Raw genomic sequence first — 24,732 nt, 5'->3', positions numbered from 1 at the left:
ATTTCCTGCCCTCTCCGTGATTTGAGTGTGCTGTTTGGTATTGCATAATGTAATTGCTATCTTTGGCCTAATAAGAAACACTTCAGCTGTAGTAGGGCCCTGGCTTCACCTCCTGGTGAAGGGCGGGCTATGCTTTATGGCAGGAATGGAGGGAGTGAGGGAGGGATGGATGGATGGATGGATGGTCTCGCCTGCAGCTCCTGCCTCGTACAGTGCCCCTGCTATTACTAGTGAGCAAGAGGCGCTAAGGTGGTGGTATTGATATTGGTGGTGCTGCTGATACTCATCGTGGTGGTATTAGCGTTGGTGGTATTGGTGAAGGTGGTGGTATTGGTGGTGGTGGTATTAGTGGTACTGATGGTGGTAGTATTGATGGAGGTGGTGGTGTTGTTATTAACACAGGCTTTTGAAAACAACTCGTCAGGTGGCTTTAGTACAGATGACATGTAACACAGGTGTGCTGCAGTCAGCTTCAGCCCATTAGCTCAGGATTATGTGCTACCTGGAATTCACATGACTTAATTCGCTAATCATTTCCAAATTTATTTTACCCCCCGGGGGGGGGGGGGGGGGAGGGAGTAAGGGGGGGCGGGCTTTGGAAACAGACACAAGATAATGAGTGCACGAGTCGGGGGTACACGTGAGTGGACGTTCTACACCCACTATGCCGTCCACCCTGCCAAGAAGTTGGGCCCCACTAAATAATGTGCTGAACTCGTCCCGGTGTAGTTTCCAAACACCGGGACACTTTCAGCAGCGCCTGCATGTTGTCTGCTTTCCATCTGCAACAAGCAACAACGTGCCGGAGGGGACGGGCCTTCTTATTTTAGACTCCTGCTGGGCCCAAAACAAAGGCTGAATTTGAGTGGTCATCAGGCCTCCTTTTGTTCGAGTCTCCTAGCTGGGAGCAATTAGGAGCCACACACCTAGAAGCAAATGCAGCAGAGGGAAAACAAAGTTTAGCACTTCACACTGTCAGATATGTTGGTCTCTCCCAGTATTTACCCAAAATAAATATAATTTATATAGCCCTTACTACCCCTGAGAAGGAGTTGAAATAATTTAAGTATCACTATTTTTTCTTGTATAGAGCTACTCATACCGCTGCTGCTGCCCCTGCGGACCATCCCACCCTGACTCAGTCCCCGCTCCCGCATCCCCACCACTGGTCCCGCCCCCCCACTTAATGGCAACCACTGCGCGGTCGCACCGGAGGTGCACCTAAGGCAAGCCCATCTGAGCCCGTCCGCGACCAGCACCAGGAACCCAGGTTCTTCCAGACCTCACCGCTACGACTCCACCACCCTCCACGCACTCAATCCCGGAAGATACTCCGACTGCATAAGATCCTCGCCGAACACCAACCATGGACAGTTCTCGTGCAGACCCTGCAGCAGATCCTTCACCATCGAAAAAAAACCCGACTACCGCCGAAGGCCCACATGATGCACGCACCACTGAAACCCTGACATGCATCCTCCTCAAAGTGCGCTCCCTGCACCGACGTGCCGTAGAGATCTGAGACCTCGACACCCTCTCTCCCGATGTTGCCTTCTTCACGGAAACCTGGACCAACACCACCTCCGACCCGACAGTACCACTGCTATCCACCACGACTAGAATTTCAAGAGAAAGGACCGCCCACACCGCCCAGGAGGAAGACTCACCATCGCACACAAGGCCTCCCTCCGACTCACCACATCCAGCACGAGTGCCCCCACTCGAACACAGAACACCTCCACATCTAGACCAGCCCCAGGACCACGCTACACGGCACCCTCATCTAGAGACCGCCAAGACCTCGCACCCAGTCTGCAACTACCATCGCCGAGCTCGCCGCACCCCACGCCATCACCTCCACGGACTACATTCTACTCTGGACCTAAACTTCCACCTTGAGAACTGCAGCGACCCCGACTCCACCACTTTCCTCGACAACCTCGGACCAAAGCAGCTGTCAACAAGCCCACAGACAGAGCTGGCCACACTTTCAACCCCATCTTCGCGGGAGGAACAAACATCTGCTTCAGGCACACCACCCAGTCCCTCTGCACGGACAACCCCTACGTTCATTTGACCTTCAACACCACCACAGCGCCCAAACCCACCCCACGTGCGCCACGACGGAACTGGAGCAAGGTCACAGAGGAACACCTTAACACCAACCTCCTCCAAACCCCCCCTGCGCCACGACCGACACCAACTCCGCAACCATTGAATTTCACCGCTGGATCTCCAGCTGCGCCGACAAGAACGTACCTCTCCGCCACCCTGCCAAACAACGCCCTCTGAAGGATGCCTGGTTCACCACAGAACTATAAGAAGCCAGACGCTCCTGCAGACGCCTGGAGAAAACCTGGCGAAACCAGAAAACCACGGAAGCCTGAAACAACCATAGGAGCGACCTGAAGGAATACGACCAGCGGATTAGAGACACCAAACGGACCTTCATAAGAGACACAGTCCAGACCAACGCGATCAAAGCCAAGGAACTGTTGTACGTCATACTGCAGTTTGTTAAGCCCCTCCAGCAAATCCACGGACATCACACATTCCCAGGAACTCTGCAACAAGTTCAGGTCCTACTTCCATCTGAAGATCAAGGTCCTCTATGACAACTTCAGCGAACTGACACCGGACACCACCACCCCCCTCCCAACTGCCGCTGGTAAGACAACCCTCATGTCCTGGGATCCCACCACCGTTGAACGCTTCACCGTCACCATTAAAAAAAAAAAACACACTCAAGAGCCCCAACAGACCCCTGTCCACTAAACATATTCCACAGGACCGCCACCATCGCACCCGAACAAGGGTGGACTATCAATGCTTCCTTCCGATCCGGCATCTGCCCAGACGACTGGAAGCGGGCGGAGGTTAAAACCCTCCTCAAGAAACCAACCGCTGACCCAACAGATCTGAAAAGTTACCGGCTCATCTCCCTCCACCTCTTCGCGGCCAAAGTCACTGAGAGACTCGTAAACGCCCAGCTGACCGCCTTCATCGAAGAGAACTCTATCCTAGATGCCTCCCATTTCGGATTTCACAGCAACCAAAGCACAGAGACCGCCCCCCTCGCCGCCACTGATGACATCCACATGCCACTCGACCAAGGACACACTGTGCAGCCTTCAATACCGTTTCACTTCGCACGCTCGCAGCCAGACTTCACGACGCAAGGATTCAAGGAGCCACGCTCAACTGGATCCAATCCTTACTTTCCGGCAGAACCCAGAGGATCAGACTCCTGTCCTTCCACTCCCAACCCACCGATATCAACTGCGGAGTACCCAAAGGATCAACGCACAGCCCCACACTTTTCAACATCTGCATGGCCCCCCTCACCGCCATGGTCAGACAGCATGGGCTCAGCATTGTATCCAACGCCAATGATACCCAGCTCATTCTCTCACTCACAAAGAATCCCGAAGACACCCGACTCTGCTTCCAGGAAGGAACGAAGAACGTGGCAGCCTGGATGAAAAATAGCTGCATGAAGCTCAACTCAGAAGACCAAGGACCTCATCCTCGGACACTGCACCTCCGCCTGGGACAACACCTGGTGGCCCTCTGGAGCCCGCCCACCCCTACAGACCACGCACGAAACCTCTGCATCATCCTGGACTCCTCCCTCTCCATGAACCGCCAGATCAACATCATCGTGTCCAATAGTTTCCACTGTCTGCACGTCCTCTGTAAGACCTTCAAATGGATCCCCCCGCCCCCCGACTGCAGAAGGACCGTCACCCATGCTCTCATAACCATCACACTCGACTACGGCAATGCCCTATATGCTGGAATCAACAGAACGCTTCTATGCAAGCTGCAAACCATCCAGAACCCAAGCGCAAGGCTTGTCCTCGGAACACTCCATCATGAACACATGACCCAACACCTATGAGACCTTCACTGACTCCCCGTCAAGAAGAGGGTCACCTTTAAACTCCTCACCCACGCCTACAAATCCCTTAACATCGGACCCAAATACCTCAACGAGAGAGTATCCTTCCACATACCCAAGAGGAACCTCCGCTCCACTGACCTCGCCCTGGCAGAGGTACCCCACATCAGCAGAAACAGAACAAGCGGGAGAGCTCCCTTTGACCATCAGACGCTCCCCCACCCTGCACATGTTCAGGAAGGACCTCAAGACCTGGCTCTTCGACTGATCCGTAGCTGCCCCCCCAGCACCTTGAGACCCTCACGGGTGATTATCACGCTCTATAAACCCCTGATTGATTGATTGATCCCAAAGCAGAGTGTCAGAGCGCTATACATCACACAGACATATCCTAGTCGTGGCTTGTGATGTCACTTCCTATGATGTAAATTCTAAGGGTGGGTGTAGTTGGTGGAGTACAACTACGCGGAATTCCACGAAGTTGAACAAAACTCTGAATTCTTTCCGTCAGACTCCCAAATAAAACAGAAACCTCCTATACTTTTGGTAAAGTAACAAGTATCTCTGTCTTTACATGCTGAAATGCATATATTAATTTCACAAAAGTGAAAAAGAAAATTTATCAAGCAGTGAGAGAGGTGATGATTTTGAGATCCTCCCTAACCTAGAGACAGAACCAGGCAGACGCCTTGAAAACAAAGATCACATCCTGCTGAATGATTCGGTGGTGGTCCCATCCTCTTTGACCCACCCCAAGCACAGTTATGGGCAAAAATACAATCCCAACCTAAGGCCCTGCAAAGCATTATGGGACAAGATTAGCAGTGGGCGGTGATTATAGTATTCAATATCAAAATAATTCTACTAAGAGCTGCGGTTCCACTAGTCGTTACTAGATGTCCCTCATGAGTCAAATGCAAAAGCTTGATGTAATAATTTCAATGCTTTTGCATTTCCTGTCACTTTCTCTGTCACTCTCATCTCAAACCACTTCCTGTAACTCTCTTGCTAAGCCACTTCATGTTCCTCTTTGCCTAGCCACATCTTTGTACCAGTCCTGTTCTGCTCTTTTTGTCCAGGCAGTCCCTCTAGCCCCTCTCTGTCCATTAACTTCTCTTTTTTATTTCCAGACAACTTAAAACACTCTGCTTACTCACCTTCAGCCCTTTTTGTTAATCCTTGTCTTGGTCATGTCTTTTGATTCTCTCCTTCTCTTGACCCTTCCTTCTCCAGCCAACCTTTTTTGCCATTGGACTGCCTCTTTACTGTGTGTCCCCAGGCGTCCTTTACTAGACTCCTTCAAGATTCTTGGCCATACAAGGGCTGCTGCGTTATTTTAGGTTGTTCCATGACACTACGTTTACTTTAAGAAGCCCCTGCAGCACTGCCAATGGTTGTCACTCTCACAATGCTACATATCTAACCAGCCCCTGGGTAATGCTCCCTCACTCTGTTACCCGAGTGCTGCAGCTGTGGGTGCTTCTATGTTAGGCTGTTCAGGATAACTTCACTCAATGATACACAGTTCCAAACCAACACAATTAAACAACACATATCTCCAATCCACACAACATAATTCCACATCATGCCACAAAATTCAACCGCACACCACATAATTAAACTCCTCAACATGCCACTCCACAACACATAATAGCCATCCACATAAGTGCACTTCATAACACACACTCACGCTCCACATATTTCTAGTACACCTAATATTACATCATTGCTATCCACATAATTCTACTGTGAACCATGCCACACAATTCCACGATTAATAATTCTAATCCAACCCACATAATTCCACACCACATACATCCACTCCACTCCAAGCCAAAACACACGGGGAAAAGACATTGTCATTTAAAATGCCAATAGCTCTAACTGTCACAAATACGAGACCTATTACATTGCAAATGCTTGTTTTAAGACTTGTGTGCTGGAGATAATGCAGGGTAAAATGGATTGAAAGCAGGAGCCGGTGTTACTGGGGGGAGCCGTGCTGTTTAACAAAACACAAGCAGTTTCAGCTGAAGCAGTGCATATCCGGCTTGCAGGAAGATAAACTCAATAAAGTAGATAGTGCTTACACACTAAATAACAGGTCCAGTGAAACAAACAAAGTAAAAGGGCCAGTCGCAATGGGAGGGTACAAATGAAGACAAGACCGTACTAAGGAGGGACTAAAGTACGAGTTACTTACCTTCTGCAACAATGTATCAGGTAGAGACGATTCTAGCCTAAGATTCCTTCACGTAGAATTATCCCCAGGCGTGAGACTGGATCCAGAAACTTTTTTGCCACAGCATCCCTGCGTGCCGGGCGATATCAAGAGACTCCGCCCGCCCATGCGTCGTCCGCGTATGTGACATCAGCGAGGTCACATAAGACCCGCCCCGGCGCACCTACGTCAGTATTCTTCTGAGAACTTTTCCGCACAACAAAGCAGAACCACCAGATAAAAAACTGTGGAAGCATGGGAACAGTGTGTGAAGAGCAGAAAACTGGAAAGAAACGGTGACTAATAACACCACCAGAGTAGTGCCAACACCGAAGATCCCAAGGTCAGGGAAAGAAGACACAAGAAGAAGAACAAGCGGAAACCTGCGCAGTCACCCTGTCAGCACATAGACAGCTTCCATCCCTGTGGCCCGGCGGCAAAGGACATGCTTAAAAGTCGTGGCACACGTAGTAAACCACCCACCCCCCCCTCCATCCTGAGCAAGGAATGGGACCATTCCCAAGACAGACGGGGACAACAAACTACCAGGCCACCCCAACCTAAAGGGCAACCGCCCACAAGGGACAAGGGCATGACATGGCCAGATGACTCTTAATCAGAGGATAGCAATGGAAGGAAGGGAGGAGAGGGAGGGAGGGGAGGGAGGACAGGGATAGAAAGCAATCCCCCCCAAACCTGGATTAGCCAGAGAAGCAGGGCACAGGAGCACCGGAACCCCATCCTGAAAAGAACCAAAGGAGGAATGAACCGCCCCCAGACGGAGCCACCCGTCCGGAACAAGGAAGGCACTCACAGGAGACACAGCCACCCACCGGGAGGCGAGTACCGAATACCAACCCAAGGGTCCTCGCTGAATAGGGGAGGGAGGGCGGACCGTGAAGGAATCTGTGGCTAGAATCGTCTGTACCAGATACATCGTTACCGAAGATACGTAACTCGTACATCTGAAAGAGACTACTAGCTGCAGATTCCTTCACGTAGAATAGATACCCTAGTAATACCCCCTGGGAAGGAGGGTCTGCGAAAGGACCCAGAACAGAGGCCCCACAGGGGACCAGATCTGTGGACCAGGTAGAACCGCGTCCCTGCCAGGCGAAGCGAACCCCCACAAGCAGAACCCCACCGACCCAAAGGGGATGTAGGAGGGAAAGAAGGCTGAAGAGGCTCGTATCAATCAATCAATCAATCAATCAAAGCATTTGTATAGCGCGCTACTCACCCATAGGGTCTCAAGGCGCTGGGGGAAGGGGGTCCGCTACCGCTCGAACAGCCAGGTCTTGAGTTGCTTCCTGAAGGAGAGGTGGTCTTGGGTCAGGCGGAGGTGGATGGGGAGGGAGTTCCACGTCTTGGCAGCCAGGTAGGAGAAGGATCTTCCTCCCGTTGTGACTCTTCGGATGCGGGGGACGGCGGCGAGGGCGTGGCTGGTCGATCGTAGCTGGCGGGTGGGAGTGTAGAAGGTCAGGCGGTCGTTGAGGTATCTTGGGCCTTGGTTGTGGAGAGCTTTGTGTGCGTGGGTGAGGAGTCGGACGTGATTCTCTTGCTGACGGGGAGCCTGTGCAGGTTTCTCAGGTGTTCGGAGATGTGGCTGTGTCGGGGAATGTCCAGGATGAGGCGTGCCGAGGCGTTCTGGATGCGTTGGAGTCTCTTCTGAAGTTTGGCTGTGGTACCGGCATAGAGGGAGTTGCCATAGTCCAGACGGCTGGTGACGAGGGCCTGGGTGACCGTCTTCCTGGTTTCGGTGGGGATCCACCGGAAGATCTTACGTGGCATGCGGAGGATGTTGAAGCATGATGAGGAGACGGCGTTGACTTGTCTGGTCATGGAGAGGGAGGAGTCCAGGATGAAGCCCAGGTTGCGTGAGTGGTCTGTCGGTTTGGGTGCGCTGCCCAGGGCAGGGGGGCCACCAGGAGTCGTCCCAGGCGGAGGGCGAGGATCCCAGGATGAGGACTTCCGTCTTATCCGAGTTCAGTTTCAGGCGGCTGTTCTTCATCCACTCGGCTAAGTCTTTCATCCCTTCGTGTAGGTTGGTCCTGGCGGTGGCGGGGTCGTTGGTGAGGGAGAGGATCAGCTGGGTGTCGTCGGCGTAGGAGATGATGTTGAGGTTGTGTTGGCGTGCGATGGTCGCAAGGGGGCTCATGTAGATGTTGAACAGCGTGGGGCTGAGTGATGATCCCTGGGGTACGCCGCAGATGACTTCGGTGGCCTCGGATCTGAACGGGGGGAGGCGGACTCTCTGGGTTCTTCCGGCGAGGAAGGAGATGATCCACTCCAGTGCCTTCTCTTGGATCCCGATGTTGCTGAGGCGTTGTACTAGGGTGCGGTGGCAGACCGTGTCGAACGCCACGGAGAGGTCCAGGAGGATGAGGGACGCTGTTTCTCCGTTGTCGAGCAGGGCTCTGATGTCGTTGGTGGCTGCGATGAGGGCGGTCTCGGTGCAGTGGTTGGCCCGGAAGCCAGACTGTGAGGGGTCGAGGGATCCATTCGTCTTGAGGAAGGCGGCGAGCTGTCTGTTGATGGTCTTCTCAATGACTTTGGCAGGAAAAGGAAGGAGCGAGATGGGTCGGTAGTTTTTGAGTTCGGTGGGGTCCGCTGAAGGTTTCTTCAGTAGGGCGCTGAGTTCGGCGTGCTTCCAGCTCTCTGGGAAGGTGGCGGTGTCGAAAGAGGCATTGATGATGTCCCGCAGGTGTGGTGCGAAGACGGAGTTGGCCTTGTTGAAGACGTGGTGAGGGCAGGGGTCGGTTGGAGATCCGGAGTGGATGGAGTTCATCGTGCGGATGGTGTCTTCGGTGTTGACCGGGGACCAGGCGCGGGTGGTGGTGGTGGGGAGCGTTGGTGCGGTCGTAGGGTGCGTCGGCTGTGTGCTGAAACTGTTGTGTATGTCAGCGATCTTGTTGTGGAAGAACAAGGCGAGCGAGTTGCAGAGTTCTTGCGATGGGGTGATGTCGTTGTCTCCGGCGCTAGGGTTCGAGAGCTCTTTGACGATGGTTAAGAGTTCCTTGCTGTGGTGGGCGTTGTTGTCAAGGCGTTCCTTGAATGCGGTTTTCTTGGTGGTGTGGATCAGCTGGTGGTGTTTTCGCGTGGCGAGCTTGAGGGTGGTCATGTTGTCTGTAGTTGGGACCCTGCGCCAGGCTTTCTCGAGGGCTCGGCAGTTCTTCTTGGAGCTCTTGAGTTCGTCGGTAAACCATGATGCTTTTTTGGTTCTGGGTCTGGCGGGGGGGGTCTTCAGTGGGGCGAGGTTGTCCACGCTGTTGCTGATCCACTTCGTGAGGTTGTTGGCGGCTTGGTTGGGGTTCGTTGAGCTGGCGGGAGGGTTCTGGCTCAGGGATGTGGCGAGCTGGTCGGCTGTGATCTTGTTCCAACATCTGCGGGGGACCTGTTGTGGGCGGTGGTGGATCGTTGTCCTTCGGAAGCTGAAGTGGACGCAGCTGTGGTCCGTCCAGTGGAGTCCAGTGGCGTGGCTGAAGGAGATGTCCTTGCTGGAGGAGAAGATGGGGTCGAGCGTGTGGGCGGTGTAGTGGGTGGGGGTGGTCACCCGTTGCTTGAGTCCGAGGTTGGCGAGGTCATCCAGCAGGGTGGTGGTGTTGTGGTCGTTGCTGTTCTCCAGGTGGAAGTTGAGGTCCCCGAGGAGGATGTAGTCCGCGGAGGGGAGGGCGTGCGGGCTGATGAAATCGGTGATGTCTTCGCTGAATTGTGCGCGTGGTCCTGGGGATCTGTAGATGAGAGTGCCTCTGAGGGTGGTCTTGGGGTCGGTGTGTATCTGGAAGTGCAGGTGTTCGGCGGCTGTAAGGGTGTCGTCGGAGCTGGTAGTGATGCGGATGGTGTTCTTGTGAATGATGGCGATGCCTCCTCCTGTCTGGTTGACGCGGTCCTTCCGGGTGATCTTGTATCCGTCCGGGATGGCGATGGCAATGTCGGGCGCTGAGGAGGCGTTCATCCAGGTTTCCGTGAGGAAGGCGACGTCTGGTGATGTGGTGTCTAGGAGGTTCCAGAGTTCCACGGCGTGTCTGTGGACGGAGCGGGTGTTGAGCAGGATGCACTTCAGGTGGTTGCTGATGGTGCTTGGCTTGGCGGATGCGGTGCAGGTCCGGATGCAGGAGAACTTGCAGGATTGGCAGGTGAAGGGTCCGTGGGTGCGTCCTGGGTGGCTCGGTGGCAGCCGGGGGTCCGGCCGGTGTTGAGTGCGTTGAGGGTGGCTGCGTCGTAGGTCCGACGGGTGGGCTGGCAACGTCGGGGGCCAGGGGTCCTGGTGCTGGGCGCGGGCCAGGCGCGGACCGGCGCAGACGGGCTTGCCTTCGGCGCACAATCGGCGCTCCCGCGCGGCGACCTCCATAAATGGCAAAGTGGGAGGGAGGAGCAGCTGGGAGGCGGGAGCGGGGTGGCCAATGGGCGGGTTACTCGGAAAAAAGGGGACGGGCCGCAGGGGAGCAGCGGCGGGGAGGGGGAGAAAGCAGTGGAGAAGGACACTGGGGCAACGAAAATACAGGGCACAGTGGCACAACAAAATACAGTATCAGGGGCACAGGCACAGAGGGGCACAACAATATGCAATAACAGGGGCACAGGCACAGAAGAATACAAAATCGGGGCACAAACCGGCAGAGGGCAGGCAGCACGGCAATGCAGGCACACAGCTGTGCGAGGCAGCAGCGTGGGGGTCAAGGGTCCCAGCAGTCACGGAGGGAGCTGCGCGGTGCGTGGAGCGACCGGCCCTGCAGGCAGGGGCAAAGGTCACAGCTCACCACAGCAGAGGAACCAAGGGCAAGGACGGAGAGGCCGAAGCACCCCACTCCCCCACAAGGTAACATAGCAACGGTCTAATGTCAAGACAGGAAAAGCGGAAGAAGAAGAAGCCGAGAGGGCCCAAGGAAACGAGGGAAAAGAAGGCGAACCCACTGCAGATGGAGAGCAGCCTGCCAGCCAGAACAGCGCCGGCAGTCAAGCCGCCAGAAGCAAGAAGAACAGCCCGAGGCCCCGGGAAGGCCGAGTAGGGAACGCCTGGCAGGGGAGAACACAGGATCATCCCGGACCTCAGGACAGGAGCAGGGAGAGGAGGAGATGCCTGGGCACACCACTACGAGTGACCGCGCACACGACCTCAGGAAACAAAGGCAACCTACCTAAACACCATGGAGAGCAGGCACCCGAAGGCGACCAGAACCCTCTAGCAGAGCGCAAGCTATATGAGAGCTACCACTACCCCATATAGGGTAGGTTAAGTCCCAAGATATGGGAACCCTCTTTAGAAGAACTTTCACAGAAGGGGAAAAAACAAAAGAGCCACGGGGAAAAAAACACCCCTGCTGAAGGCTTGACAAGCAGCCAAAGCAAAGCAAAAGGCCTAATCTCAGGGCCAAGTCTGCGCAACAACTCCTGCACACACACAATCAACACAAGGGCCGTCCAGCAGTCAACAATGCCAAAGTCCTGAGGAAGGAAGTAAACGGCCGGAAAACACACTCCACAGCCAGAACAACCGGCCTAAGAAGGCCCAGAATCAACCCAACTCAGAAGTCACTGAGGAGGGGACGGAGGAGGAGGAGGATAAGGCGGAGGAGGAAGAGGACGGAGCCCTGCCAAGAGCTTTTGGATGGCGGAGTCGGCCGGGGCATGGAACAACTGGCTGCCATCAAACGCAAGGTCAATGAGTCGCTCCCGAATATTCTCAGGGGATACTCCGCCCGAAGCCAAGCATGGCAATGGAGAGCGACTGAGGAAGCCATGGCCCAGCCCAACACCTCAGATGTCCAGAGGGAAGCGGAGAATAAACGCTGCAAGCTCCCGGCCATCCAATGCATGATGCCATAAGTCTACCTGACCAGACTCCTGGGACGCTGCAGATCCCAGAGACTCAGCAGAGTCCCACAAACAGGAGGCGGCCCTAGCCAGCACACACAAGGTGTTAAGGGCCGCAGGGCAGAGCTGGTCGAGGCGAACATGTTGCTCCCCCAAGAGTCCAGCCAGAGGGCCTCTCGGGATGGCGGAGTGAACAGTGGCGGCAGGGAGGGAAAAGCAGTACGCAAAAGGGGGCTGGCGGCTGAGGGGTGATGGGAAAGACATGCCGGGTCATGCGGCGCCGGGAGGTGCCGGTGCAGAAGATGTTGAGGCACCGGGTCCCCTGAGGCAGGACGCCTCCAAGCCCCCGTCAAGGAAGAAAGGAGCGAACCTTCAAAGGAAAGTAAGATTTCCCTCCCACTAGAGCCCTTGTGGAGGACCTCCAATAGATGGTGCGCTGGAGTTTGAGGCGAGGCAGAGACGCCTTGGCCTGAAGGAGGTGCCCCAGAGGAGCCGCACCCCAACAGCACCACATCCTCCAGGACTGGATCCGAACCAGTCGGCGCCAGCGGCGATGCGGAGGGCCCTGCCCAGGGCGAGGGATCCGCGGACGCCCCAGGAGGGGAAGGAGGAGGAGGAGACACCAGCGAGGCCTGCAAAGCAACGGGGTATGTCTCCATTTGGACTCTCGACGCCCCAATACCGGGAAACGGTGGATAGGACAACACACGGGGCCGCATCACCCACGGAGAGTCCACGCCCCCGGTAGTCCGGATACCAGCCCCCAGGGACAAACTGCAACACTTACCCACCGGGGAGCGACGCTCACGTGACATCGGAGAAGGGCGAAGATGACAACTACGGCCGTATCTGAAGCCGTCCCCCGAAGCAGCCAGAGGGGAAGACGTCGACCTGGAGAGACGCGCCAAGAGAAGTTTCATCCGGGGCTCCCGCCGCTACTTCGGCTTCAACTGTTAGCACGCCGCACAATCTGTGGTGCAGTGATCCTCCCCAAAACACCACATACAATTAAGGTGAGGGTCCGTTGCCGACATAAGACGCCCACAAAACGTGCAAGTTTTGAAGCCCGAAGGCATTCGCACACTGTTCCACCAAAAAGAAATATAATAAAAAGGGGTCCTAAACAGGCCAATAGCAAGGATCGGATCCACGTTGCACACGGAAAAGGAAAAAACTGACGTAGGCGAACCGGGGCGGGTCTTATCTGACCTTGCTGACGTCACGTACGCGGACGACGCCTGGACGGAGTCGAGTGATGTCGCCCCGGCACGCAGAGATGCTGTGGCAAAAAGGTTTCTGGATCCAGTCTCATGCCTGGGGATAATTCTACGTGAAGGAATCAGCGGCAAGTAGTCTCTATCAGATAAGCCTATTAATGAATCCGAAGACAACATTTACGAAAGATAATGACAAAAGCCAATGAAAAATATGGGAGGAGAGTGGGAGCTGCTTCTCTCCCATACTCTAGTATAGCAGTCTCGCAGAGTGAGCAGCACATGCGCACTACCACTAGGCTCGACCTAATAATTGGTAGTAGTGTGCATTCTTGCTGGGTTTCTCTTTGTATTATCATCAGTGGGGAGGGAGGAAGAGGAACAACAATCACCACCTCTATCTTCCAGTGGAGCAGAGTCACAGAAATTATATTCTGCTCAACTCTTAGTAACACCTTATAGACTACTCTAGGGGGGGAATGGAGTATAACATACTCAAAACACCTATCTAACCTTAACACAGAGTTTGATCAAGGATACAAATTCACAAAAGACTTACACAGCAGATGGGTACAAGCATGCATAAAAGCAGCTGGGATAGCTCAGGTAGAGCTGAAAAGATAGCGGACAAGGGTTCATTACAGCAAAAAGTGGATAAGTAATTGTCGCAATTTATAAAGCATCCTTTTCCTTTGTGGATTCAGGTTATGTGGGCTATGGGTACGCTGTATGAGTGGATGGCATCTTAGCAATGCTTTGCTTAGTGCTACAAATGTTGGCCTAACACCCTTCTGTAATCTTGTGTTATTTTGCATTGCTGTCTTCTGCCTAGCGTAAACACAGAGTCCTATTTGTTCCTGATGGAAACGATAATGCTGCATTTATATTTTAGGTGCTATTATCCATTCTTGCAGCCTCTTTGGAGAAACCCATATCCATCACCAAGAGATATGGGACAGGAATGACATGTTAGCACTTACCAAAACAACAGGGACTGCAAACTTTAGCATTACTGTCTGAACTGTGAATCTCTCATTATCAAGAGCAGTCACTGGACGGGAGCGTGCCAGATCCAACCAACACCTGCAAGAAGAGTCAGAGAAGATTTCAGGTCACCATAGTCATGTGTGACATTGAGAGTTCATAACTCAAGGAATAGCCACCTAGCCTTTTCTTCAACAAAGCATTCAGACTTAGAAGCTGCATCAGCCTACCTCTGTCTGATAACGTGACTTCAGAGCTTAGTAGGACACTTACCTCACCTTAGTTCTTATTGAGAGCTCAGACATCATAGGACTATCTATCTATCTAAGTCTGCTTGTGAACAGACACCCATATTGCAATGGGTGCCCACCAGAATCTGAGAATGAGCACACAGACCTCTGTAGTATATTCACCTAGCACTAAGACCAAGAGTTCACATCTCAACAATGCAGTTAACTTACCCTTCCTGGAAGTGAGAATTGAAATCTGAGGGGGAATCCATCTATCCCTGTGTGCTAACATGTTCAGAACTCAGTATGCTATCAAACTGATAGACCTAGAGGTTAGAACATGGGACCATTCACCTCATCGAGGCATACCTACGGGAAAAATCAATGTAATAATGCCAACAAATTAGAGTGGAGGGCTGAGGAGGCATGCATCTAATTATTTTAGAGCAAGTGTTCACATTTTAAAGGCTATCTCTATAGTCCTTCAGAGCAAAGTAAAGTCCACATTTGTAAAGCGCACAATCACCCGTAAGGGTCTCCAGGCGCTGGGGGGCCGTCGGGAAGATTAAGCGAGCTATTGCCCAGAGTCACATGGTGCTGGGCTAACCTGCCGCCGGAGCCGGGGATCGAACCGTGGTCCCCAGATTCCAGCGTCAGTCGCCCTGGCCGCGGCGCCACACCTCTCCGCAAGAGTTCAAATCTCAGGGATGCATTCAGCTGAACAGGTCTGAGACAAATGGTTCAGACATATCCAATCTAAACTTGGAAAACTCTGCCTATGAGGCTAGAGGGCACCCTCATCTACACCTGTCTAAGGAAAATAGGTTTTCTAACCTTGAAATGCTCTGTGTCAACATATCAGTGTGCGAGAAAGGGTGATAACCTGAAGGTGTATCTTGCCTAACCATATAACAGAAGTTGTTCTGCAGTAACGTTTCCTTGGCTTTGCATAGAAGTAGGAAAATGGTTCTTGGCTCAATGTGTTCACTGTAGATTACAAATGAGCTTAGCCACTGAGATGGTTTTCAGGTGAAATGTTCACCTCACAGATTCATGGGAGTTTATGAATTATGTGGTGAGAACCCAGCAGCAGAACCTTTCTGGTGTATAGTGGTGCTTTTACAAAATTACACAGTGTCTTCCACGTTAACAAAATAGTAGGCATGATTTCTATTGTTGGCCTTAAATTGGCATTATACAGCACATCATACATTATGCACAATTCAAGCATGGCCTTTTTTGCGGCGGTAGAGGATAGTCAGGCCTCTCGGATTGCTAGCATAAAGCCGGAAACAAAAATACCTTAATTCCCTGATACTCAATTTGGAATCATTTTCGTGCCAATTTCAATACTGTGCCTCCATCCATGTGATAGGGCTCAGGTGGCAGTTTGGACGCAAGAGACCAGTGTACTCTTTCCACAATAAAACATAGGGAGAAGTGTTCTGTTACAAAAGTATTTGCTGGCAGAGTTTCTACAAAAAGTTACACTTTGTGAAAAGCCATAGATGCCAATACTCCCAACTATGCATAAGGTGTTGCGCCTTGACCGCTCTTCTAGATCATCCTTTTTTGCATCTACCAAATGCACCAATTTTCTCAAGCCGAACTATGACTTCTTTCGTTGTATTTGCCCCATCTTTTGAGTCTCATATGTGCTGCTCGGCCCCATTAATCCTATGAGCAGGTCTGCCCATGCGTCCTATAAAATGGTCTGATACTAGAGACAAAAAGTTTATTTTGGAGTCTATTTGAGGCTAATCTTCATGTCAAGTACAACTGTTTTCATGTCATCCATAGATGTTGGGGAATGTCACTTTGAGATATACTATGCTGCCAAGTCTGCAGCATCAGTCGTTTTTGTGCTTCTGCCTTTAAACAATAACTTAGAATGTCTATTTTTACTTTTAACCATGCGTGTTGCCAGGTAATGAGTTATGGCTTATAGTTCAAACACTCAGGCCAACTCAATGCAGATCAAAAGCTTGAGTGTAACCTCTAATAATGAATCTGCACAAGAAAGTATTGCAGCAGGAATCGCTTGCCCTGTATTCCGCTTTGGAGCGAACTATTCAGTGCAGTCCCAAATAGGCATGTAATCAAGCCTCTCCGACGCTGCTACGGACCTCTTCAGCAGAACTGCTTCATTAGAGCCATAACATTACTGCACCCCCATGTTCATGCTATGGGGACCCTCAGCCCAGTGCCGTAGAGCGGCAAGCCGGGCACCACCTAAATGTCCTTTAACATCAGTAGCTCTGCATTCTGGCTGCTCTCAAGCATGTCCCCCAAACACGTGTGAGGGTGTTTCGATCAGATGTAGCAGACTTGGCAGGCTCGTCACCACCAAACTGTCCATGTGCAGCAAAAGATCCACGCTCTGGCATTCTCTGCCCCCACTCCTGCACACTTCCACTACACGTCAAGGACTGCCGCCACAACTGTGTGATCCTCAGATAAAAGAGAAGTCATTCGCTGGTAGGACCAAGTTAGCTGTTGACCTTCTGTTCTTCGCGGTGTCTAACCAATGCTAGACCCTCGCCGTCATCCTCTGATGATCCCAGAGCCAATGATCACTAATTTATGGAGTAGTGTGTTGTAGTTGTGTTGTCAAGCAGGCTTCACATACAAATGGCAGCCCACCGCACTTAGCGCCTGCCACATCAATAGCCCTTCAGGTCCAGCTAACAGTTGTTTTCGGGTCTGATGTACTACACATAGTGCCACATCAGAGGGGGTGTACACCAGGTTCTGATGTCTCCTCAGTATAGCTATTATAAACGGGTTTAGTCCTGCTCAGTTCTAAAGCAAGAGCTTTAGAACTAAGCAGACATGTTGTCTGCTGGTCAGCCACGTCCCAACAAAGTACTTTTAAAGTAAAAGACAGGCATACTGGTAGCCAACCCATAGTGGGTTTCAAGTGGCTAAAACAGGAAATGACCGTGATCATAGCTGCTGCTTGATTTTGAAAGGATTGTAGGTGATTAAGGAAATCAGTCTTAATATCTGCATAATCGGCTGTTGCAGTAATGCACATCTGCCTTCCAAGTAGAATAGGGGACAATATAACAAAGTCTTCTCAGCTGAAAAATACAGTAAGAGATGACTGAGGACACTTGGTACCTAGCTGTAGTGGCATGTCAGTTTTTAATTTTTACATTGGCATTAAGCTGGGAATACAAACTGAAAACAGTCGGTTGAAGTACACTTGCCATGGGACGGATGGTCCCCTACAGTACTAAGAGCAAACTTGGCAGCAACCTTGTTCTCTGTGACCATGGCTGGATACCGCATGGAAAAGGACTAACTAGACATGACAGGTAGCTCTAGTGTCAATTGTCGAGAGTGAAGAACCTTCCATACTAAAGCCAGTATTCAATGCCATGAGCAATAAGTGAAGCATTGATTATTATTTTTTACATTTTTTTGCTAAACAGACTTGAGAAACCCAAACGTAGAAAAAACATCCCTTTGAGGAAGATGACAGATCAAAAATGAACTGAAACCCTCCCAAAACTGTGTAACGCTTTGGAGCCAAGCACTTTCCCTGTGTTCTACCAATAGCCCATAGGTCTTGCCTTTATAATGTGAGTGCTGAGCTGTTGGCTTTGGCCATATTTGCCCATAAAGCATTGCTCTAAAAAATAAAAGGAAAAAGCATTTCAAAATGCTGGAGGAAAAGTAAACGCATATCTTATGTCATCTTGAACACATTTGACTGATCAAATTCAAAACAGAATACTACAAAGAACAAGGAAGTGTCAGAATGTAAAGGGAAACGCTTCTCGATTACTAATTTACTTTCCACAGAATTCAGTTGTTTGTTCCTATACACCAGGAAGTAGATTTATTGGCGTCTGGGACATTAGCTGAGTGACTGCAGCAGATAGTCCTTGCCCCAGTACCATGAAAACTGTTAGACCTGGCATCTTTTGGTGTGGTTTCCCCTGTCTTTTTGCTTCCGACCTCCTGACTGATGCTGAACTTAGTTTTTGCTGGTGTTAGACCCCTGGTCACTGTACCAGTGCATGTGCTCTTTGTCTAAAATGTAATGGATTTTGTTTCTCCATGATTGGCGTATTTGATTTACTGATAAAGCCCTAGTACAGTTTACTACATGTGCCCAGGGCCTGTATATAAACTGCTACTAGTGGGCCTACAGCACTGATTGTGAAACCACATGAGTAGCCCTTCAAATCTGTCTCAGGCCTGCCACTGCAGAGCCTGTGTGCACAGCTTTAAACTGCCATGTCGACCTGGCAAGTTCACTTACTTGCCAGGCCCAAACCTTTCCTTTCACTATGTGTAAGGCACCCCTAAGGTAGGCCCGAGGTAAACCCATGGGCAGTGTACTTAAAAAGTAGGACATGTGCTTTGAAGTTTTACATGTTCTGGTACTGAAAAACTGCTAAATTCATAGGCTGGCATTGTAGCTTCTTGTAACACTTTATAAGAGTAACTTTCAATTGGGAGAAGAAACGAAACTTGATGTTTGGTTTCTCTGCACTCACAAATTAAAAACACATCATTTAATGAAGTTGGTTTTTAAATTGCAGGTCTGAAAATGCCACTTTGAGAAAGCTGCAAAAAGAACAATTGATGGACAGAATGTTGAACAATGTCAAACAAATTGTTCCTTTTGCTTTTGTCGCCCTGAGTGGTATTCCCAGACATGGGTCCCGTGCTCACTGCGCCACTAAATTCAAGCTATCCTGGCTGATATGGGGTGATGTCCCGAAACCAGTCCCAGGATGCTTGTTTCTGGTCCAGGGAGGAACTGGGTTGGCAGTTCAGGCAGGACTGTTCCCATGAGGAACAGGTTCAAGACCGATTTGCATATGGCTGGGTTCAAACTGGGGTGGCGTGGTGAGCAAAAGAACGATGGATTAAACCCAGATCCTTGTGACTGGGTGAAAGTTTGTATACCTTTCCATTGGGAGAGGCGCTGAATCCATGCCCCTTGGGGAACATAAGGTTGTTTAATAGATTCAATGCTTTGTCGGGGCTGGGGGATTGTGACTGACGGTATGTGTCTCAAAGTTCCATCCAGAATAGCATAGCCTCAGGAAACGGGGAGGACGTAGAAAGGAGGGTAGGGCAAGCGACTGGCCAGGGAAGTAGGCAAGAAGGGAATGCTGGTCATAGGCAAAATATAGCACTTGTAGACATTGCAGAGGTGGCTAGAATAAAGTCATCGTTGGAAAAGCAGAATCTTGCAAACCAACCCCCTCTTTTATCTCCTGTGAAGGGTCTATTTGTTGATAGATCTGAGGGGCTAGTATGTCAGACATCTTTCATTTCCTGGAATGTGGCGGGTGTGGGTCCCAAACTTGATTCACCACATTGGATGGAATTTATTGATAAATTTGACATTTCCCGCTTTCAGGAGGCCTGGGCGGTTGAACCGGTGTTTACAGTGGGCTATTTGAACTTTTATGTCCCTGCAGTCAAAAGGCAAATGGGTCGCCCTATGGGCGGATTAGTTATTTGGGTTAGGCAGAGCCTTAAGTGTAATACCCAACTTCTCCCGGTGTCAAATTGTGACATTCTCGCCGTGAGACTTAGCTTTCCATCCAATTCAAAAATTGATATTTTTAATGTTTATGCCAGGGGCTTACCAGGTGGTAGGAAATCTGACGTTGTAATAGCTTTGGAAGTGTTGATTGAGACCATCCCAGCTAATGTATTCCCATTAATCGCAGGAGACTTTAATACCACTTTCGAGCCAGTTGGACTCGATGATCTGAATCTAACAGAGGATGAGGATTGTAGGTGGGGAGTCCCCCAACTGGATATGAAACCTATAAGTAAATGGACAGAGGCCGCGATACAGTTGAAGGGTCTCTGCATGGGGAATCAGTTGAGGGCTGCTAATGGCCGAACATTGTCGGACAGGATGGGTAAGAAAACTTATGATAATGGCGTCAGGGCAAGTAATGTAGATTATCTACTTGTTCCCCTTAAGCTGTGGCACACTCTTGTTGATATGGAGGTAATACCCCGCATCGAGAGTGACCACAATCCCCTGACTGCGCTGTTCAGACTGGGCCTAGATAAAGTGGACGAAGTGACCCGGGGATTTATACCCCCTGAATTAGTTTTAACAAATGATGAGCGCCACCTTAAGTGGTGCCAAGTTGCAGAGCATCCAAATACTATGACTGACATTGAGATAGATCTGGATGGTGTGCTGGCAACTATGGAGGCAGATATAACGCACGGGTCATTGTATAAACCTTTTATGAAAGCCCATGATAATTTCTTCATAAAACTTAAAACACACTTTTGTAAACCTAGCCTAGGCAATAGAGCTCGAACTCGTAAAGCTGAGAGTTGGTATAATGGTACCTGTAGACAAGCTAGGGGGGAGCTGGGCCAAGCATTAAAAACTAAGGATCCTAGCAAAGTAAAGGCGGCCCGAGCTAATTATAGGCATAAACAGTTTATTGCTAAACAAAGCATGGGAAGAGAGTAGGTGGCAGGACCTTAAGGTGGCATGTGAGTCTAAAAACCCAAAATCCTTTTGGGATATTTTTAAATGGGACAGGGGTGGGCGCCATGAGAGCCCACAGAATAATGTTGCTCAAAATGCATGGATTGATTATTTTAAGCCACAGTACGCCAAAAGTGAAGTTGGCGATAGTGAGGGGATTTATGTCCATACTTTTTATAAGGAGGCCACCTTCACTGTAAGTGAAGCAGACAGAGCGTTAGATTTAGTAACTGAGGGACGCGCCCCAGGTATGGATTGCGTCCCTGCTGATCTATTTTTAAATGATAAAAACAGATGGCGTTGTATATTACATATCTTGCAAATGCCATAGCTCGCAGGATGGAAATCCCCCAATCTTGGAAAGGTGCTAAAATAGTGCCTGTTTACAAAAAAGGGGACAAGTCGTTAGCAGGCAATTATAGGCCTATCAGCCTGATCGACTCCATCCAAAAAACTTATGGGCCGTCTGGTATTGGGAAAAATCCAGACCTGGATGGATGAAGAAAACATCTTGAGTTACCTCCAGGCTGGCTTTCGATCAGGTCTTTCGGTTCATTATTCTTTATTGGCGTTCTGTGGTATTGGAGAAAGGGACTTTATATGCCGTATTTGTTGATTTAAGGGCGGCTTTTGACCTGGTCCCACGTAATAAGTTGTGGCGAGTCCTGGATGAGCTAGGGATGGCCCCTGAGTTGTTGAGTTTGATCTTTCGCTTACATGAGGATACGTTCGCTCGGGTTCGGTGGGGACGACAGGGCGAGGTTACGGAAACCTTCCCTGTTGAGCGGGGAGTGCGTCATGGCGCCTACCTTGTTCTCGCTCTTCGTGAACGGGGTGGCTGACTTCCTCTCCCTGGTCCTGACCGATGCCCCGGTGATGGTTGGTAAGCGAGTTCCTATCCTCATGTTCGCAGACGACACCTTGATAATTTAAAAAAACGCCAAGTGGGCTCCAACGTGCCCTGCGGCATTTTGAAGATTTTTGCTTGGGCCGGGGCTTAGAAATAAATACAGCGAAAACAAAGTTTATGGTCCTTACTGAACATAAACCGACCAGGCCTGTTAAACCTTTCAGAGGGAGCATATACATGAATAAATCCCTGCTTGAGCGGGTTGACGCCTTTACATATCTGGGGGTCACCCTCCAGAGAGACATAGGCTGGACTAGCCAATTAGACCTTGCAGTATTAAAACATCACCAGCAGGCAGGTCTTCTTCTGAAAAGGTTTAATGCCTCAGTATCGAAACCTATTAGCCCATTATTGGAGACATACGGGATGAAGGTGTTAAGTTCGGCCCTTTACGGGGCTGAACTTTGGGGGTTTGAAAATTTAAGAAATCGGAGGCTAGCGGAAAATGAGTTTTTGAGAAAAGCGACCAGCGTTCTGCAAAGTACCCCCTTGACGCCATTAATGTGGGACCTGGGAAAAAAAAGCTGTCCAAGATCTTGCTTCCCTACGGCCGCTATTGTATTGGCGTAGGATATGGACCACAGAGGAACTACAGCATTACGCATGGGGCCTAAAGGAAATAATTGCTAAAGGTTACTTCCATAAAATACACTGGCTGAAGGTCATTAGGTCCTTAGGTCCTTGCTAGTCAGCCTGGGAATGGGAGAATTGTGGAATGATCCCGTAAATGCGATATTCCCTTCTAAAAAAATCTTGAAGGCTAAGTATTGGGAGATGGTTAATTCAAAAGCATGTATAAAGGGTTTTTCTTCTCATCTAACAGGTCGTTTTCTTGAATTTAAGGCACAACCGAAGCTGGAATTATATTGGGATGAGAAGCAGTATGACCGAAAACTCTATTTCCAACTTAGAGTAGGCACCCTTCCAATATGGTCATTCACAGCGGGCTAGGTGCAGGGACGAACAAGAATCTATAAGTCATCTTCTGTTCTTTTGTCCTTTATATGCTGCTCCTAGATCAATGTGGGTGAAACATATTTGTAAATTAATAGGCACCCGCAGACATGAAGAGGCATTAAGAATCTTATGTACTGACCCCAGTCTCCCAATTGCTATAGCTGTGGCTAAGTTTCTAAAATGGGCTTGGGTAATTCGGTTAAAACAGTTATGGCAGTAAAATAGAGGATTTTATATTCATCCACTCAAATTAGTGTGGAAAAGAGGGGATGTATTCTTTTAATTGAGCTTTGAGTAATATTACCCTGGACTGTATATATTGATGAGTTTTAAGGATATAAGACATTCGACTATAGTCTCGTGAAGTTTAATCATGTTTTAAATATTTATTGTATAAATTTTAATGAATTTTATATTGTAAAATGTGTATTTTATGTACTGCTTTTATGACTTAATTGTCGAATAAAGTTTATGAACGGGAAAGTTTGTATTGTTCAGCATTACTTCCATCAATTGTTCCTTGTACATTCAGAAAGCTGGCATTTTCTTACCTTGACCATTCTGGGACCTCTGCCTATCCCTAGAATACACGTCTGAGTTGGATGAAAGTTGGGCTTTGTGAATTTACTCTAGACACTCACACACAAAGGGAGCCCAGGTGTTACCTGCATATCCTGATGGCCCATCACCAGGCTAATGGGTCTTCCTGAGTCAGAGTGGTGAGAGGAGTTGAAACTTATACCGGAACAGGGCTGTGCCTTTCCCCACACAAAGAACTGCATACTCCCCTGTAGTGTGTCTGGAGCCAGGGCACGGAAGGGTGGGGTTTTGTGCACTAAAATACTTTTCTTTGAAGCCTCTCTACTTCAAAGACTAAAATGGATTTTAATACTGAACCTCTGACATTATATATTGAGAACACTTCTGGAGTGAGGACATTCTGTAAGGAAGAAAGGCTGTTGTGCTGCCAGGAGGGAGTACCACTTTTCTGCTTTCTTTGCTGTGTTGGCCTGCTAGTGTTGCACGGTTTCCACTTTTCAGGAGAACCGTTCATTTGCTGGACAACAAACAACGGGATGGTACCAGACTGATTTGGTGCACCCCCTCAGGATATGCTGGCCTATAGTCCTGAAGCTCAGAGTGCCACCATAAGTACTCCGAAACCTGGCAAGGTAACAAATGGTTTGGGCAACCTCAACTCAAACTCTAACTCCCAAGGAATCATGATAACAGATCTACCTTTTCGCTTAGTCACTCATGCTCACTCAGAGAGAGATACAAGAAATACACAAAGGGACTCTTTCAATATCCATTGAAACGTCGGGATTCCTGTACAAAATATATGGGCTGCAATGATTAATAGACATAAGCAGACAAAAGTGATTAGCAGTATAAGGACAGTAAAAAGAATGAACGATTCCACCATCGTACTAAAACATTGTATATATGCTGCCACCAAGTACTGGGTATTTGTACTCCAACTATTCGTTCCCTAACCTAGTTGTCTAGGGCAGGTGTTCTGCCAAGAATCTGCTTCCCCATTACCTGAAGGCACGGTATGTAGGTCACCATCTTGATGACAGGTTGGACATCCATCCTTGAGGAGAGTAAACAGGAATCAGCTGTACTGAAACGCAGAAGACAGCGATAACCCCGCAATGACCACAGAGTGCTTCTCTAATTAGAGTACGGAAATGTGCATGTATTTATAACAGCATTCATGCTTCCGTGTCGAGGCTTCAGCCGAGCGGACATTGTTTATTGTCTCTGTAATAGTACCATCCCCTTATAGATTAATAAAAACCAAAAACATTTGCATAATGTATGTTTAGGCTTTGTACGAAATGTTCAAGGTGTCGTGATAGTGTACTAACGATGTAGAATTGTAAGCAACACAGATTCAGAGAAACTAATCCTACACTGTCCTGTACGCAAATGTGTGTCAAAAGTTAGCATGTGGAAAAAACAAGTCAACTTTAGAAACATTTACATGAAAAATGGCAGTGTT

General features: G+C 49.7%; 1 protein-coding gene across 4 annotated transcripts in view; it reads right to left on the bottom strand.

Moving 5' to 3' along the window:
• TMEM94 (transmembrane protein 94) overlaps positions 1–24,732 on the bottom strand; it is a 968,231-nt gene that overhangs the window by 643,722 nt on the left and 299,777 nt on the right. For 2 of the 4 annotated variants that reach the window (XM_078654522.1, XM_078654523.1), the window contains exon 8: positions 14,131–14,233. The exons of the other annotated variants lie outside the window; for them this stretch is intronic. In XM_078654522.1, coding sequence (XP_078510648.1) covers positions 14,131–14,233 — 103 coding nt within the window. The remainder of the gene's footprint in view (positions 1–14,130; positions 14,234–24,732) is intronic. 4 annotated transcript variants of the gene reach the window in all.

Source organism: Lissotriton helveticus, chromosome 7 (genome assembly GCF_964261635.1).
Source record: "Lissotriton helveticus chromosome 7, aLisHel1.1, whole genome shotgun sequence".
Classification (NCBI taxonomy): domain Eukaryota; kingdom Metazoa; phylum Chordata; class Amphibia; order Caudata; family Salamandridae; genus Lissotriton; species Lissotriton helveticus.
Note: the sequence above shows the minus strand (reverse complement) of the source record. Positions and strands in the feature narration are given on the sequence as shown.